Source organism: Malus sylvestris, chromosome 14 (assembly GCF_916048215.2).
Source record: "Malus sylvestris chromosome 14, drMalSylv7.2, whole genome shotgun sequence".
NCBI classification, from domain to species: Eukaryota; Viridiplantae; Streptophyta; class Magnoliopsida; order Rosales; family Rosaceae; genus Malus; species Malus sylvestris.
The window spans coordinates 24,523,476-24,539,574 of record NC_062273.1 but is presented as its reverse complement, the minus strand read 5'-3'; the positions used below and the strand labels follow the sequence as shown (position 1 = coordinate 24,539,574).

The 16,099-nt window shown below is 34.8% G+C and overlaps 2 protein-coding genes and 1 pseudogene across 2 annotated transcripts; 1 reads left to right on the top strand and 2 right to left on the bottom strand.

Moving 5' to 3' along the window:
- Positions 1 to 4,472: 4,472 nt before the first annotated feature.
- LOC126600021 (uncharacterized) lies at positions 4,473 to 5,555 on the top strand. Its single transcript, XM_050266520.1, has 2 exons — positions 4,473 to 4,721; positions 4,850 to 5,555. The coding sequence occupies exons 1-2, from the start codon at positions 4,577 to 4,579 to the stop codon at positions 5,383 to 5,385; spliced, it is 681 nt and encodes a 226-aa protein (XP_050122477.1). The 5' UTR covers positions 4,473 to 4,576; the 3' UTR covers positions 5,386 to 5,555.
- Positions 5,556 to 7,731: 2,176 nt separating this feature from the next.
- Positions 7,732 to 9,502, bottom strand: LOC126600022 (uncharacterized). The gene is made up of 2 exons (XM_050266521.1): positions 9,235 to 9,502; positions 7,732 to 8,165 (listed from the first exon to the last, which is right to left on the bottom strand). The coding sequence occupies exons 1-2, from the start codon at positions 9,376 to 9,378 to the stop codon at positions 8,010 to 8,012; spliced, it is 300 nt and encodes a 99-aa protein (XP_050122478.1). The 5' UTR covers positions 9,379 to 9,502; the 3' UTR covers positions 7,732 to 8,009.
- Positions 9,503 to 10,269: 767 nt separating this feature from the next.
- LOC126598821 (uncharacterized) lies at positions 10,270 to 15,307 on the bottom strand (annotated as a pseudogene).
- Positions 15,308 to 16,099: the final 792 nt, after the last annotated feature.

Below are 16,099 nucleotides of genomic sequence, written 5' to 3'. Positions count from 1 at the left end.
TCAAAGCATTTGTTTCTTTATATGGAACCTTCCGTGGAGTATCCAACTCATGAAATTTTGAATGATCCAAAAGCAAATTATTGGGTATTCACAACTGCAGGGGAAGTTAATTTTTGGTACTATCCATTAAGTTTCTATTTTATATATGAATGATTACATATGGTATACAATTTGAATACAGTAGAACATCGATAATTTAATACCTGATAAATTAATAACTTCGGTTAAAAAATATTTTTGGCCGGTTTTGACGTGGGGATGATGTGCTAAATTTATAACTTGCTAAATTTATAAGATAACACAATGTAAAAATTCTAAATTTATAAGATAACACAATGTAAAAATTCATATGGGTCTCAGTCTCATGTAATATATAAATCAATAATTTTCTGTTTCTATTGTTTTTTTTCGTTAAATGTTCATAAAAAATAATAATGTAGTACACTGAACAATGTACAATCTATTTTTGAAAGAAATAATTAGATTCATGAATTTACTTGGTTAAACATATACTTCAATTATTAATTCATAGAACAAGAAACTATGTACAATATTAAAAAAAAATTACCACTCATTATGTTTCTATTTAATGAATGATCTCAAAAGTGGGATGGACTCTCCATGGATTATCTACCACCTTATATTTTCTGCACAATATATTTTACAATGTTGGTATGAAAATTGACGTTAAATTGTAAAGTAGCAGAGAATTCATAAAAAAAATCTCACTTTTAAGTGAATCTCCTTGACATTTCTCCATATGATAAAGACAATATGTACAAGTCAATGTTCATGCATGCACATATTTGTAGTAAAACCAAAGCCACATCATTCTTACTAGGAATGAAACTAGAAGATTCTGGAGGCAAAAACGACGTACACGTTTGGAAGCAAAATAATGCAAATATTAAGTCTCAATGCATCGAACGTCTATTCGATTTGTACAAGTTATGGAATAGGATTCCATAGAAAAAGTGATATATTTTGTTCTTGACGTTTATTCCCTTTGGACATCGTTGACACATAATGAAATATGGAATCTGGTAATCTTGATGCATGATATCGCATATTGTCACTAATTAAGAGTTGAATGACTATAAATAGAGTGCGACAAGGCTAAAAAGCAAGCAGATAAACAGAGACTGTTGAGAGAGAAGACAGGGAAAAGTAGCTGTGGTTTTTCTACTATACTATATACTCTTTTGTTAATCAAAGAAATGTGATTTTTCTACTCAGAGAAATCACAACTAGACGTAGGCAAAAATTATGTTGAACTAGTTTAGTCTTGTGTGTTTCTAGTTATTCTCTAATTTGCTAAATTTAGTTTATTGCCGAATTCAAAGAGCAACATTTAAAGGAGAATGAAAATTATAACTATTAGTTATTTAAGAACATTCTCATTTTTATATCAAGTATTGAATTCGATTTCTTTATCTTCCACAATCACTCGTACTACAAAACAAATTCGATATGACATTTTAAGGGGTGGTTTGGGAGTGAGGTGCTTAAAAAAAAGCATCCATGAAAAAAAGCTGTAAGGGTTTTAGGTGTTTGGTAAACTGAAAAAAAAATGGCTTATTTTGGAAGTTGCTGTGAGAATAAGCTGAAATCAAAGGAAAAAGTCGAAGCTGCTATTTGCAGCTTTGGAAAACTGGTTTTTTTTCAAAGCACACGGAGCTACAGTGCTCTTTTAATGAAAAGACTCACTATCAGATTGCTTTTTTTTCCAAAGCACTTTTACAAAAAAGTTTACCAAACACTTTGCTGATTTATTTCACAGTCGCTTATTCTCACAGCACAGCCGCTTATTCTCACAGCAGTTTTTTTTCAAAGCACATCAATACCAAACCAGCCCTAAATCTCTTAGACTTGAATGAGGATCCTCTTTTGTGAGGATCCAAATGATCTTTTAATTTCGTCGTAAATTGTGCAGTCAATTTTTATCAGATACTATTTGTATTCAATTTTAAATATAAAATTTAAAATATTTTTTTACTGCACGATATACGATAAATGGACATGATTAGAGAGTAACAAAGAGGATCCGAAGATGATCTTCATTCCTTAGACTCTATTGTTACCAATTTTTTTGGAGTTATCAACGGTGGTACATGTACAGTGCAAATTCCTATTTAATGGGAGCAATCCAATGAACCTAGTTTCTCGGAGCCGAAAAGAGCTGAAAGTGAACTTCAGGTTCCGGTTAGCGAGTTAAATAGGTAATTGTGATTAAATATGGGTAGTTTTATCTACACACCTATTTGTTCTTCTCATACACATTTTTTAATTTTATACTGTTGAATCAAATGAATTAAAGAAGATCCATGAATAGAATCAAATGAATTGAAAAAAAAATGTTAACAAAAATGTGTGGCAGATAAGGATAGGTTTTTTTTTTTTTTTTACAATAAACGATATAGTGGTATTTCATTGAAACTTCACAAACAATTACAGAGGTTGTCAATTGGGTACATAAGCTCCACCAAGAAATTGATCTAGAGTAAATTTGCACAGTGTAATAAACAATAGTAAACCCCTCTACGGCTACCACAAATACTGTTCTATCCCTACAAACGTCATCAATACAAATATGTTACAAAAACACAATAAACGTAACAGACTTATACCGGCAAACACATAGGTCATCTCAGAAATGTCAAGCCACATAAAATCATTGCAATAAAGCGAAAACATAAAAAGTCATCGTTAAAAGATGAGACCACAAACTCAACGCACAAAGCGAAGGCAACTTCCAACCATTGCAAACACCTGACCACAACATTCATAGGGCGAGGCAACAAAATCAAACACTACACCGAGAAAGGACCACCAGTTAGCTCATCTTAGTGAGCAAAACACGAATCAAGTAGAGTGAACAATACTCAAGTAGAGAACTGCATCACTTTCAATCCGATGGACGAAGGGTCTTGGAGAGGGATGGGGCGCTTGGATCCGCTAATATTTATGTGGTTATACTCTTCGTCAATCTTTTTATTCACAATAAGAATGATGCATCTGTTAATCTAACGGCTATAAACAAGTTTATATTAAAATGTGAATTTGCATTGTAAAAATATTCGAAAAATGATCAAGTTAAAAGGATGATATAAGAATAATATTGCACATCTAAATCAGTTCAATATCATGAGATTTTTATTGGGTAGTGTAATTCACACGCATTTTTATTTTTACACACACTCTGCTAATGTATGTCTTTAGACCATCTTTAACTTATTCAATTTGAGGATCGAAAAGGTATTTAGAAATTAGATTCTTCTGTAGTAAGTTTAAAATTCTGGACATGGATCCTCTCCGAATCCAGTTGTCCTAATCCATCTAGTCAAATTATCCGGACTATTGAAATTTGATCAAACGGCTAAAGTTATTATAACTTTTAAAGTGGGTTTTTGTTTGTAGCTGTTGGATCAAATTTCAATGGTCCAGATGATTTGACTAGGTGGATTAGGACAACTGGATCCGAAGAGGATCAATGTCCTAAAATTCTTAAGTGGAAGTCTAGGAGGGAGAAAAGATTGGGGAAGAGATCCTCTCTGGATCTCTCCCACCAAAGTCTACCAATCAATTAATTTGGACATTTGAAATTTGATGAAACGGCTAAAATTATTATAACTTTTAAAGGGACATTCTGTTTATAACCGTTGGATCAAATTTCAAAAATCCGAATTAATTAATTGATGAATTTTGGTGGGAGAGATCCGGAGAGGATGGATCTCTTCCCAAAAGATTGCAACTTAACCGCCCAAATTAACAGCTGTCGGCTTGTAAACAGATTACCAATTTTGTGATGATTCCTTTTGGACTTTTGGAGTCAGTGACCTCCAAATCAATTCGATTTAATTTCAAAACCACTACCACTTTTCTTTTCAAATACGAAAAATAAATATTTTAAAAAATTAGAAACTTTTTATTTTTTACGATGACTCACTGGTCCCGGTACCTAAATGGGCCCAGCGAGGCCCACTCCATCTTGCTTTGAGTATTTCAGGTAGAAAAGGATACTTACCAGAGCATTTTCCTAAGGATGTTCGTAGGATTCTTTTTCTAACGATCCTAAGGATTCTATGATCGTAACAATTTATTATATGTTATGTGATTAGTTTTCATTAGTTACTATTCATATTTTATTTTAAAATTTCAAATGATTTATGACTGTACGATGTACGATGAACGATCACAATTACAGGATTCTAAAATTCTCAAAAAAAAATCTGACGAGAATCCTTTTCCATTTCAGGCACCCTTAACGAATGAGAAAAAAAATAAAAAGAATATCCGAAGAATAAATCAGCGAAATTCAACAACAATTACCTACTAATTACAATTAAATTACGACTAGGAATTATAATTAGAGGAAACAGCCGCGAGATTAGTATTCCTTCATTAGCGCGTGGGCCACTCGCTGACGTCACCGCCACTCGCCCCCATCTATAAATACTCTACAAAATCACTCCCTGAGGTTTGAACTCTCAAGCACCTCTCCTCCTCCAAAACCAAAACCTTTCTCTCTCTAACCAAACAGCAGCTTTCTCTCTACAACCGAAACAGTCTAAAAGCCATGGACCTCAACAAAGCACCTGAACCGTTGAAGATCCTCTGTAGCTATGGTGGTAAAATCCTCCCCCGCCACTCCGACGGCACGCTCCGATACGTCGGCGGCCACAACCGCGTCCTCGCCGTCGATTCCTCCATTACATGTACAGGTGCGTTCGATCGTCTTCGATTCGATCTTTTTCTTTCGATTCTTGCTTGAGTTCTTGAATTTTTGACTCGATTTCAGTTGCTTCGTTTGAATTTCGATGCTGATTTTGATTTTTTTCTGTGTGTTCAGAGCTAATGGAGAAGCTTAAGGAGTTCTGTGGCTACTCTGTGGAATTGAAGTGTCCATTGCCGAACGGAGATTTGGAGACCTTGATTGCCGTAAAGTCCGACGAGGATTTGGCGAATATCATCGAAGAGTACGGTCGAGCTTCTTCTCCACCTCGTCCTCTGAAGATCAGAGCCATTCTCGCGCCGCCGAAGTCCCCGAAGCAAATCTCGCCGCCGATGTCCACTGCTACGAGCGGCGGCGACTCGTCCCATTCGAAATCGCCCTTCTCATCCACCGATTCGCCTCCGAAACGTTTCGTTTCGCCCCCAAGACGGTACGTTTCGCCTCAAGTCTCGCCGCCGGCTGGACACCGCGCCGGGTATCAGAGAGGGTCCGGACGAGTCTGCTACTATCCTTGCCATGTCCACACTCAGAGGAGCAACCCCTGCGACATGTCGTATGTTCATCATTATCAGCAGTATCGTCACTACCACCACCACCAACACGTTCCTCACTGCGACATGTCGTATGCTCGGAGTTTCCCACAGAGAACCTAGATGACGTAATTAATCTAAAATACATTTTAAAATACAAATTACAAAGGGTGAAATTTTGTGGAATGAAGGAATTTTATTTTTCTTCATTTATTTTTTATTATTTTTTATTTTTATACATTTTTCGAGGTGGTTTGGTATATAATGACAAGAAAAATACAGTAGTACTTGAATTCGTTGCGCCAATCGTTTGGATTCCGTTTGTCGCCGTTAAGTCAGCGCTGTCTGGTCAGCAGCATGCCCCTCCGTGGGTGCCACGTAGCGCGTCACAGTTTGTTCGGAACAAGGAAGTCCAACTAAAGTCGGTCCGCCGTTGACACGTAACGTTTCTGTTACACCTATTTTGTTGATAATATATTAATATTTGATTTGCTGGTGCTAATTATTGTTTATCTCTTTAATTTGCAGGTGGTTGTGGCGTTTCACATGGAACCAGATGTCGTTTTGGCTGCGGGCCCGTGAGGAATATTCCCAAAACGCATACGCGCTGAAATTAAGGGGAATTGGAATGAAAATTAAGAGTCATAATACGGCCTTAAAATGAAATAAAATAAAATAATTAATGATATTTAGGAGATGAACCTTCTTTGCTGTTGCCAGCAAAAAGCTAAAACGAATATATCTTTATTCAAACTTGCTGAGAAATTATGTAACATTGTTGGCACTCCTAATTAGGAGGAATGACTTTTAAAAGGGGCAACTTGCCTTGACGGCTGTGTAGGAGGAAGGAATGACTTTTAAAAGGGACAGCGTGCCTTGATGCTTCATACTCAAGTGTCCCAAAATTGGAACTTTGTGAGTTGGAGTAACCTTTGGAGGGCTTCTAGAGCCTAATATCATATAAGCGTTACGCCATAGTACAGTAATTTAAAATATTAATTTAACGAGTAATTTCAGGAAATTGATAACTAAGAACAGATTCTCGTTAAAGACGAATTTGAATTACATTACTGCTAGCTAGGCTAAGCCCATATTCTTCACTTAGTGTAAATAATATTGTTTGTTCAAATAAAAAAAAAACTAAAGAACAAATAATGTTTTTGGGTTGTTTTATAGCAATCTAAATTGTCTAATTTTTAAGTCTCCATTCGTATATTATCCTTGTTAAATGATCAATTCAATGCTGACAATTTACGCATTTAATTCACATCATGAAATTTTAGCGTTTAGAAACCTTGTGTTGGTCAACTTATTTGGTTAAATCAATGTCTCAATCACCTTTGACTTGGCCAAAATTTTGCATAGATAACCTATGAATTGAAACTTTGTGTTGATCGCTTAAATATGGAGTTGGCCAACAAAGGGTTCTCATCTACATTGACTTTGTCAAAACAAACACTAAGATAAAAAGTTTGTTTTAAACAATATTAGCACATGTGTGATTATGTAAATCTTTAGTATAAATAAGATCTTTCCTATTAAACTTTGTATTATTTAGAGAACAAGTTACCCTCTATCTTTCCTATGCTCCATTATTCTCTATGCCGCTACCTTCAAAACGACGTTGATATTTAATAAGATAATATTGTTATCACGGTACTTGGATACAACGTTTTTGGAATATAACAACTCAAAATAAGTAATTTATTCCCACCAAACAAAAATTTCATTATACGGAATTGTTATTATCACTCCAAAAATCTTATTCTATACTCCTCACAAGTGTATTTTTCTTTCTAATTATAGAAAATTTAGAGTGCTAATTGAGATTTTTGAAGTGCTAATAGTAATTCTCTTATTATATTGCCATTTGCAAATTGAATAAGAATATTCAATGCATCAAATTTTTAATACAACTTTACATTTACACGTAAGAAAGCGAGGCAATAGATTAATATCGTACTTGTCATTTACAAGATTCAAACATAAAAACTCACTTACAACTAAAGAAAAATACTACTAGGCCATAAGTAGTTCCGGCAAATCAAATTTTATTTACAAACATAGTCTGGCAAATGCGTCATGCTTGTTGTGTTCATGTCGTTTTCTCGTCATATCCGTTATCTTAATAAAGCATGTTGTGTAAAACCTGTTATCTTAACGGGTTTTTAGCAGTGACACAATAACGACTCGATTCATTAATGGGCCGTGACATTTCTTTTCGGATTAACAGGTCACACAAGAAATTACCCTGCCTAATGTCTAGATCAGTCAAATGATAATGATATCTTGTTAGGTTCTTAATAGGAAACCCGAAAACAACCAACATTAATGGGTTACCCAATGACAACCCGATTCGTCAATAGGTGATCTAAAACTCGTTATTTTCATATCGTTTTGTGTCGAATTAATGCGTCATGAAAAAGATTGTCAGGCTAGTCCAACCCGTCCCCACAAAAACAACAAAAATAAAATTTCCGGCATCCACCCATCGACCTAATTTATTGCAACTCCATAAACATATATTAACAATATCTTTAGGACATATCTCTAACTTAGGGATATGTTTTACTATTAATCAAGGGCCATGAAAAATGACAGAGAAACACCAAAAGCAGAGACTTCATCTTTTATCCATAGAGGGAACAGGGAAGTGACTTTATCACGTAAAGAAAATGCCGCATTCGATGCAGGCTTGTGGCCGTCTAAACGGAATCACAACAAAGGGTGTCACTTTGTCAACAATTTCAACTGGTTTCCTGCTCAAACTCTTCACCTTCGGAATCCTCTGCATTGTCTACATCATCATCATCTGGATCGTTGTCATAGTCTTCTTTATCGTTGTCGACAGCGGTTTTCCCAATAACGGCCATGCTGCTGCTACTCTTTCTGATTTCATTGCACTGCAATATAAGAATGCCAACTTAAACAAGAGAAGAAATATACGTGCTCAAATACAATAACATCCCTATTTTTAGGCAACCGGGGTTGAGAAACCCAGTTGGCCTTGTGGAATTGATAGTGTAATGATCAAGTTGTCTGTCCTATAGACTATATCATACACTTCAAACGATTCGTCTTTCTCATTGAGGTTTTGTTACTGAAACAACCAATTCTGAACACGGTGTCTGTTCTTCTAGTTTGTTAACACCTTACGATGAAAAACTAAGCAACGATGTAACTCCCGATACACACACAAAGTCCGCTTCTTATTACTGGAAATACCAAAACATTGAGCTCTTTCTTACTCGAAAGACCTTGAAATTTGACCCCCCCCCCCCCCTTCTGAATTAGTGCAGATATCACTGAGTAGCGTCCTTCCCAAAAGGAGTGGCATTCTTCACCACCAACACATGATTTCCGGAATCAAATTGGAGAATTCTACACTCCCAGAGAGACCCACTTCGCAATGAGGATTTGAATCGAGTACACTGACATTTAACAATACCAAGTCTCGAAATAATCCAACAATCTGAACCTTTCATAAGCTTACCTAGATCTTACACCGAAAGACATAAAATGTGACCAAAACAAACATTTCATGATTCAAATCTGATCAACAGAAGAACACACACAGCTTATAAGATAACAAATACGAAACGTTTCAAAACCAATTTTCTTTCAGGAGAACCAAAAGAAGGAACTTTCAACAAGGTGCATCCAAGTAACCAAACAAAACTTGTAAAGCTTTACAAGCATATCTAACCCTACAGACAATTCAAATGATGAACACAATAAAAATCCTTACTTTAGTTACAATTTTACAAAATTAGGGTCTTTCTTTCAAAATTAGATCTTATTAGGATTCAATTAGGGTCTTTTTTCAAAATTTCAAGCAATTGGAGCTTTTCCCTCTTTGTTCTTTGGATTAAAATTTCAATTAGGTCGCAATCAGGGGTAATTCGACATACCCATAAAGGAAAATGAGATATGTAAATGCTAAAAAAAAAAAAATGAAGTTTCTGAAAGCACCTTCTCTTCGAAATCGGACTCCTCCATGGCGAGGAGGAGCTCTTCACTATGGGGTTGGGGCCATTGGGTTGGCAGCAGAAACGACGTCGGTATGGTCCTTGTTGACCACGGGTACTGTTTCATGAACCCCGGGAACTGTAACATTGTTCTCTCTCTCTCCCCGAACAGAGCGCTTCCGTACAAACCTCAGTCACCGTGGAGTGGAGAGGACCTGCTCTGGACTCTCTTCCGTTGGCAGGTGAGATATGAAGAGAACGTGTGGAACCCACGTGATACCACTTAGATTTTAGTAAACTCATTTACTAATCCGTAAATTATAGCGCGTTTACTAATCCGTAATCAAATTGAGATATGAACCCACGTGATACCACTTCGATTTTAGTAAATTATAGCGCGTTTACTAATCCGTAATCAAATTGAGAGGAATTGAACTGAAGATGAATTAGATTAAAGAGTAATTGGATTGAGGTAGAATCAGAATCAGATTCTTATTGAAGTTGTTTACTAAAACTGTCCGGAATCGGAATACAATTCCATAAAACTGTTTACTAATTCAATAAAATCGGAATATAAACCATTATGATTACTAAAATGTCCTTGACTCAAATCAAATATTTTATGTACTTTTTTTAATAAAATTTGATATAGTATATAATAGTAAGAAAAAATTAAATTGTTTTTTTATTTCATAGACATACTAAAATGATTTTGTTTATTTTTTTATAAATTTAAGTATTGACTTTAATATCTAAATTTTCTTGCTCAAGTTGTAGTTTTTTCTCTTCAGCATATGTATGGAGTTGTGCATAATATGAATGAGCATAGAATTATGCTTAATGGTTTAGAAGGACATGAAAAGAAATTGTTAGGAGTATTTTCAGTCTTAACTCTTCAAGGATATATTTTGTTACATAAAGTCAAGGAGTAGAAGAAATGATTTTTACCATTTCAAATAAAAAAACTTGATTCTCCTTAAACTAAAGAGATCTTCACGAGGTAGATTTTGTATAATAGTAAATAAATGAAGAAAAAACATTAGGAACAAACAAAGAGTAGGAAATAACTTCATTAAAGTTAATATTTTACATTAAAGTACATCTATTTAACCATCATAACCAACCTAAGCAAACTAGTCATACCATGCCTAGGCATCATATTATCAACAAAATATTCATAACCTGCCTACACATTAGATTGTCAACAAAATATTCCTAACCTGCCTAAACATCATAATATCAACAAAAAATAGTTCTTCACCATCATGGTGTCATCTAATCAGTCATTAGATTTACAAAACATTCACAAATTCCCCTGATATGTCATCATGGCAACAAGCACGTCATAGCAAAAAACTAGCATTCACATTCTTAGGACCATCACTTAGATGTCATTATGCATCCAAGTCTGCAACAAAGTAGTCACATATGCACTTTTCCTTTCATCAGACATGTTGAAAAACACCCTCAAAAGGTCATGTTCTTTGGCCAAGAAGTTGGTGACTTTAAATAATTCCATGGGAGCCAAAAACTCAATTTTGCTCAACTCACCGTCAAGATGTTGTTGCATTTTGGTCAGATTTATATCGGTTGACAGTGCATGAACTAGACCATCAAGCTTAGGTCCCACATCGGCTATAGCTTTAGCCATAATAAAGAATTGCTAAGCCATTTCATCCCCTACTTTTGCTCTCTTGTGAGACATGTTTGATGTGTTACTTTCTGCATTCCTTTGTAGTTGGGTATTTAGTACCGAGAAAGAAGTATCAAAGTCATTTCCACTTTCATCCTCACCTTCATGTTGATTGACATTGGCAACTTCAAGTCTAATTTCTTCTTCATCGTCATCAATGTTACCAGCATTTGCACCCACAACACGATCTTTTGCATAAATCTGTCCCAAACTGTGGTAATGAGGAAAAGACTTATCGTACAATCCACTTGCATCCTTTTTACCCTACAAACAAAAAACTCAAAATACTTATTATATGTGGTATTTAATTTTTCATTTAGTTGAACACAAATACTTATTATATGTGAAACAGTTCTATTTTATCTTGTAAGAATTACCTAAACAACGTTCCATGGAGATTTTTCTTTTTCTATGCATGTTGTTAGTGCATTATCTTGAACTTAGAATCCTTGAAAAATATTTGGCAATTAGTGGGCAATTACGTCATTTTTTGGATAAAGTTTTGCAAAAAATGCATGAATATATTCTTTAGAGACCTTTGAGGGTCACCCATGAAATGTTGAAGCAAACATGGCAGGTATTTTATGTTCTAATTCAATCACATGTCCCTTGATTTGTAATTAATAAGATGATGATGTTAACTCTGAGATTCTGAACTCAGTGTAATTAATCAAGGAACTAAGATTCTAAAAACAAAACACAATCAGATAAAACATAAAATACAATCAAATATATGCAAACCTTCGTAGTCTCGTCATACGCACTTTTTTGATAACCTAACATTATTTTCTCTTCATTCCACTCAAACCCACTGAGAGCTAGCAATTCAGTTAAGGGAAAATATTTTGCCTTCAAAGTCTTGATGTGTGATTCAATGTCGGGAGACGCCTTTAATCCACACCCTAGGAGTTTGGCTTCCATCATAGCTTCTATCTTCCCCAAATAACCATTCTTAAAACCAGTGTCAGCTCGCCAAGTCGGGTCACTATGCAACTCAAGCAATGATTCAACCAATGTTGTATCCTTAGTAGTTGACCAATAATGTTTCTGTTGTCCCCTTCCTTGTTTCGCAGATGAAACAGAAGCCATTCTACATAACAATATTAGAAATAATAATCATTTCAAATGATTTCAATTACAAATAGGATGTCTTTCTTAACTTAGAAACAAATACAACATTCCAATTGTTATTACACAAACAGTATTAGACATAACCATTCCAAATGATTTTGATTACAAACACTGATGTCTTTCTTAACTTAGCAACAAACAAACCATTCCAAATATCATTACACAAACAGTGATGTCTTTCTTAACTTTAAAAAAAAAAACAGCATTCCAAATGTTATTACAAACATTATAATATAAAAAGACACTAATGTCTTCATTAAAAGAAAATGACATATCAAACACCGACTCAATGAACCGCCCTATTGTTCCACATTTCTTGGGCAAGGTTATCCCTCCATGTAGTCCACTCATTTGAGGACTCAACAGTGGTAATATCGTTATTCGCATCTGAATTCCCATCTTGAAATTGCCAATCTGCATCGGCTTCTATAAGATCTACAACCATCTCCCTCCTTATAAAATTATGGAGCATACAATACATTGAAATTATGCGACGATGTGTCCTAATGTCGTAATAGGATGGGCTCCTAAGAATTCCCCAATGCATTTTCAATAGCCCAAAACACCTTTCAATGACATTACGAGCACTTGAATGTTTCATATTAAAAAACTCAACCGGTGTTGTAGGACGATAACCATCTCTCCACTCATTCAGATGATAACGGGTTTGTCTGTAAGGTGCAAGAAAACCTTTTCCGTTTGTGTAGCCACCATCAACTAAATAGTAACAACCTATTGTTGACAAAGAATTAAATTGTCAAACTTACAACTTTATATCACTTGCAATGCAAAAGCTAAGAATTTTAATTATTAAAAAAAGTTGTGAGTGTTACCATTAGGGACTTTCAATCCATTTCTCCTAGTCACATCATCTCTAAGAACTTAACCATCATGTGCGGACCCTTCCCATCCAGGTAAAACATATATAAACTGCATGTTCGGAGTGCAGACTCCCAAAACATTCGTTGCTATTTCATTTTTCCTTGTTATGTACTTTGGTTTATCACATTCTGGTACATGTACCTTAACATGTGTTCCATCTAGTGCACCTAAGCAATTCTACAGTATATAAGACACTAAATTAACAAACTAAACTATAAAATAAAAAGCTAGTGATTACTGAGTAGTGTAGGCATGTAGATACTACATACCTTAAACCATTTCCACTTTGTGTCGGTTGACTTCTCAGGGATAGGCTTAGGTGTTTGCCAGAAATCCTTTTGGCATCGAATCATTGCTTTAATACACTCATGGGAATATTTATTAATTGTTTGACCAGACATTCTAAAGTGGTGGTTAATTGTGCGATTCTTAAAATGGTGTGCAAGAATGTATAGAAAAAATGCAACCATCTCCTTTATAGACACATTTTGAGTAGCTCGTAGTTGTCCTTTAGTCACAAGAACTTGACATAATATATGAAAGGATCGTCTATCCATTTGTAGTTCAGCAATACATGTCAAATCACTCTCATAAATTAAACCATGTAAGTATTCTAATTGCTTGTAAACTCTTATAACTGTTTGACAAGGCGAGGGACTTCTAAGGTGCTTTTGGAAACGATACCAAGAATAGAAACAAGTAGCACATGCAACAAATATAGTTCGAAGATAGACAATCAACACATTCAACGCATCATGTAATTTCTTCTTTGTGGACAAACTTAGACGAGCCATTAGTCTACACAAAATAATGAAGAAAAAAAATGTCACGAAGGACTTCAATTAACAAGTTAATAAACATATCTGCAAACTGAAATAAATTAACATTACAGAACACAATCAGTCACAAAAATTTACATACAGGGAGCATGAAAAAAAAAGAAGAAGAAAATCGAGAGCATGAACAAAGTCTGTGCCTTGAATTCAAAACAGATCTGTTGGTTCAGCTAAAAGGAAAATATGACCTATGTTTACCACAATAGTGTTGAAATAGCAATTGTCTTTTAAAATTCTTCTTGTTCCAGTGAAGTAGCTTATGCCAAACATTGCATCAGTTCGATAAAACAGGATATACGAAAAATTGCTTATCAAAACAATAAATGTTGTGTTAACAAATATATGTTGTGACATTTATAAACCACTCCATGTTTACTTACTGGTTATCTTATTTCGCTTCGACTAATAGGTTATTTGCTACTACTAAGATTGAGGACTTTCTCCATATGGACTTGGTAAATTAAAACAATCCTCTAACTTTTCTCCCGTTGTTGATAGAGTGATAACATAATTTACACAACACAAATTGTAGTTCATTTAAAGTTCCTTTGCAATAGCATCAGGTGTTTAATATCCATTTTGTTGTCATATATACTAGGGAATGGAAGTTGACCTGAATACGCAATGAGCCCCTAATAGAAGCAATGTGAATAGCTACAAAATCTCACACTTTTGAGCACACCCAAATCAAAATCTAAAAGAACCCCATTTAAGGAATCCATCATTTTTCTCCCAATCTTTGCAAATATCATCGCATTCAGCTAACCAAATCCTTAAAAGCATACCAGCAGTTTCCCATAAATGCCAGAAACTCAAAACTATTAAAAAAATCTTTCTGCAATAACATTACTTTGGCAAACTTTGTCTTCTACAATTGAGCAAACTGGCTAATTATTCCTCCCATTTCAAATTTAACGGGAAAACAAAATACAACCCACTACAGAACAAGCAATGCAAATATGAGATTCAAGCGCAAAACACTGAAAAACCATTCCAAAAGTACAGAAAAAAGAGAGAGAGAGAGAGAGAGAGAAAGAAAATGGAGCAGCTAGAAGAAGCATACCTGGTGCACAAGCAAGAAATCTGAGCAAAACCCAACTCATAGTTTAAGCTCTACTTCCTCCAGTCCTCCTCTTCCACCCCCCTCTTCTGGAAAAAAAAAATAAAAAAAAATGATTCTTTGATTCCTCAGACAGTAAGCTCAAAAGAAAACAAACAAAAACTCATCTTTCACTCTCAATCTTTCACTCTCTCAGTTTTTCACTCTTTCACTCTCTCTCTCTCTCCCTCTCTCTCTCTCCCTCTTTCTCTCCCTATTTAACTCTCAAGTTTTTCGCACACCAAAATATAAAATAAAAAAAGAGAAAAAAATTGGGAAAAAAATTGAACGAAATCCTGGAAAGAAAATCCATCGCTGAGAAGAAGGAAACTAGTAGCGAACGCTGATATTCATTGAGCTCTATGAGCACAGAGATAAAAACGCAAAATAAGTAGGAATTTACCTATCCGTAATTGTGACAAGAGCTGTGGTTGAGAGAAGATAGAAATGAGCTGGGTGAAAAGAAAAATAAATCTAGGGTTAAAAGGATAATCTTGGAAATAATGAAAGTAAGTGAGGGCATAAAGGGAAAAAATTATCATTCCGATTGCTTCGGCAATCCGGAATCCAAATATCTTGTATATGTTGGGAATCCAAATCCTCCAATTTTAGGAATTGGATTCCATTTTTTGAGTGGGCCCCACACACTTTTGATTCTTTCCAATTTTAGTAAACACAGGTATAATCCGTAATCGGAATCGGATTCCTTATTCTCATTCTGATTACGGGTTAGTAAACGCGCTATCAGATTGTATATAATTTCATGTTGTTTCAAATTTTATTTCATTTTTGCTATTGTCTAATGGTATTCCTTTTCACTTGTAAGTGAGAGGTTTTAGGTTCGATTTTCCTAAAAAATAAATTTGAACCACATTAGTACTAGCCCAGTATAAGTCTAAACCCTTCCACTCCCCCTTAGTATAGATAATACTGTTGTTAAAAAAAAATATTTGCTATAAAAAAAAGTGAAGTACAAAACTACAAATAACTACGATGTGTCGCTCGAGGTCTTTCAAGCCTCCTGTTGTATCAATGTCTATATTTGGACCAGGCGAAAGAGATATTAATTAAGTCAATATTTGGACCAGACAAAGAAGATATTAATTAAATTTAGGTGCGTAAGGCCGCTCGACCTGATCATATGAAACTGGCCTGGCTTTAAGGTGATTTTAAATTAGTTCAAATTTTTTTTAAACATTTCAAAAGATAATTAAATAATTGATATTCA

Coding starts and splice junctions, on each gene's coding strand:
- LOC126600021 (XM_050266520.1), top strand. CDS start 4,577: ATGGACCTCAACAAAGCACCTGAACCGTTGAAGATCCTCTGTAGCTAT. Junction 4,722..4,849: donor TTCCTCCATTACATGTACAG/GTGCGTTCGATC, acceptor CTGTGTGTTCAG/AGCTAATGGAGAAGCTTAAG.
- LOC126600022 (XM_050266521.1), bottom strand. CDS start 9,378: ATGTTACAGTTCCCGGGGTTCATGAAACAGTACCCGTGGTCAACAAGG. Junction 8,166..9,234: donor AGTCCGATTTCGAAGAGAAG/GTGCTTTCAGAA, acceptor CTTATATTGCAG/TGCAATGAAATCAGAAAGAG.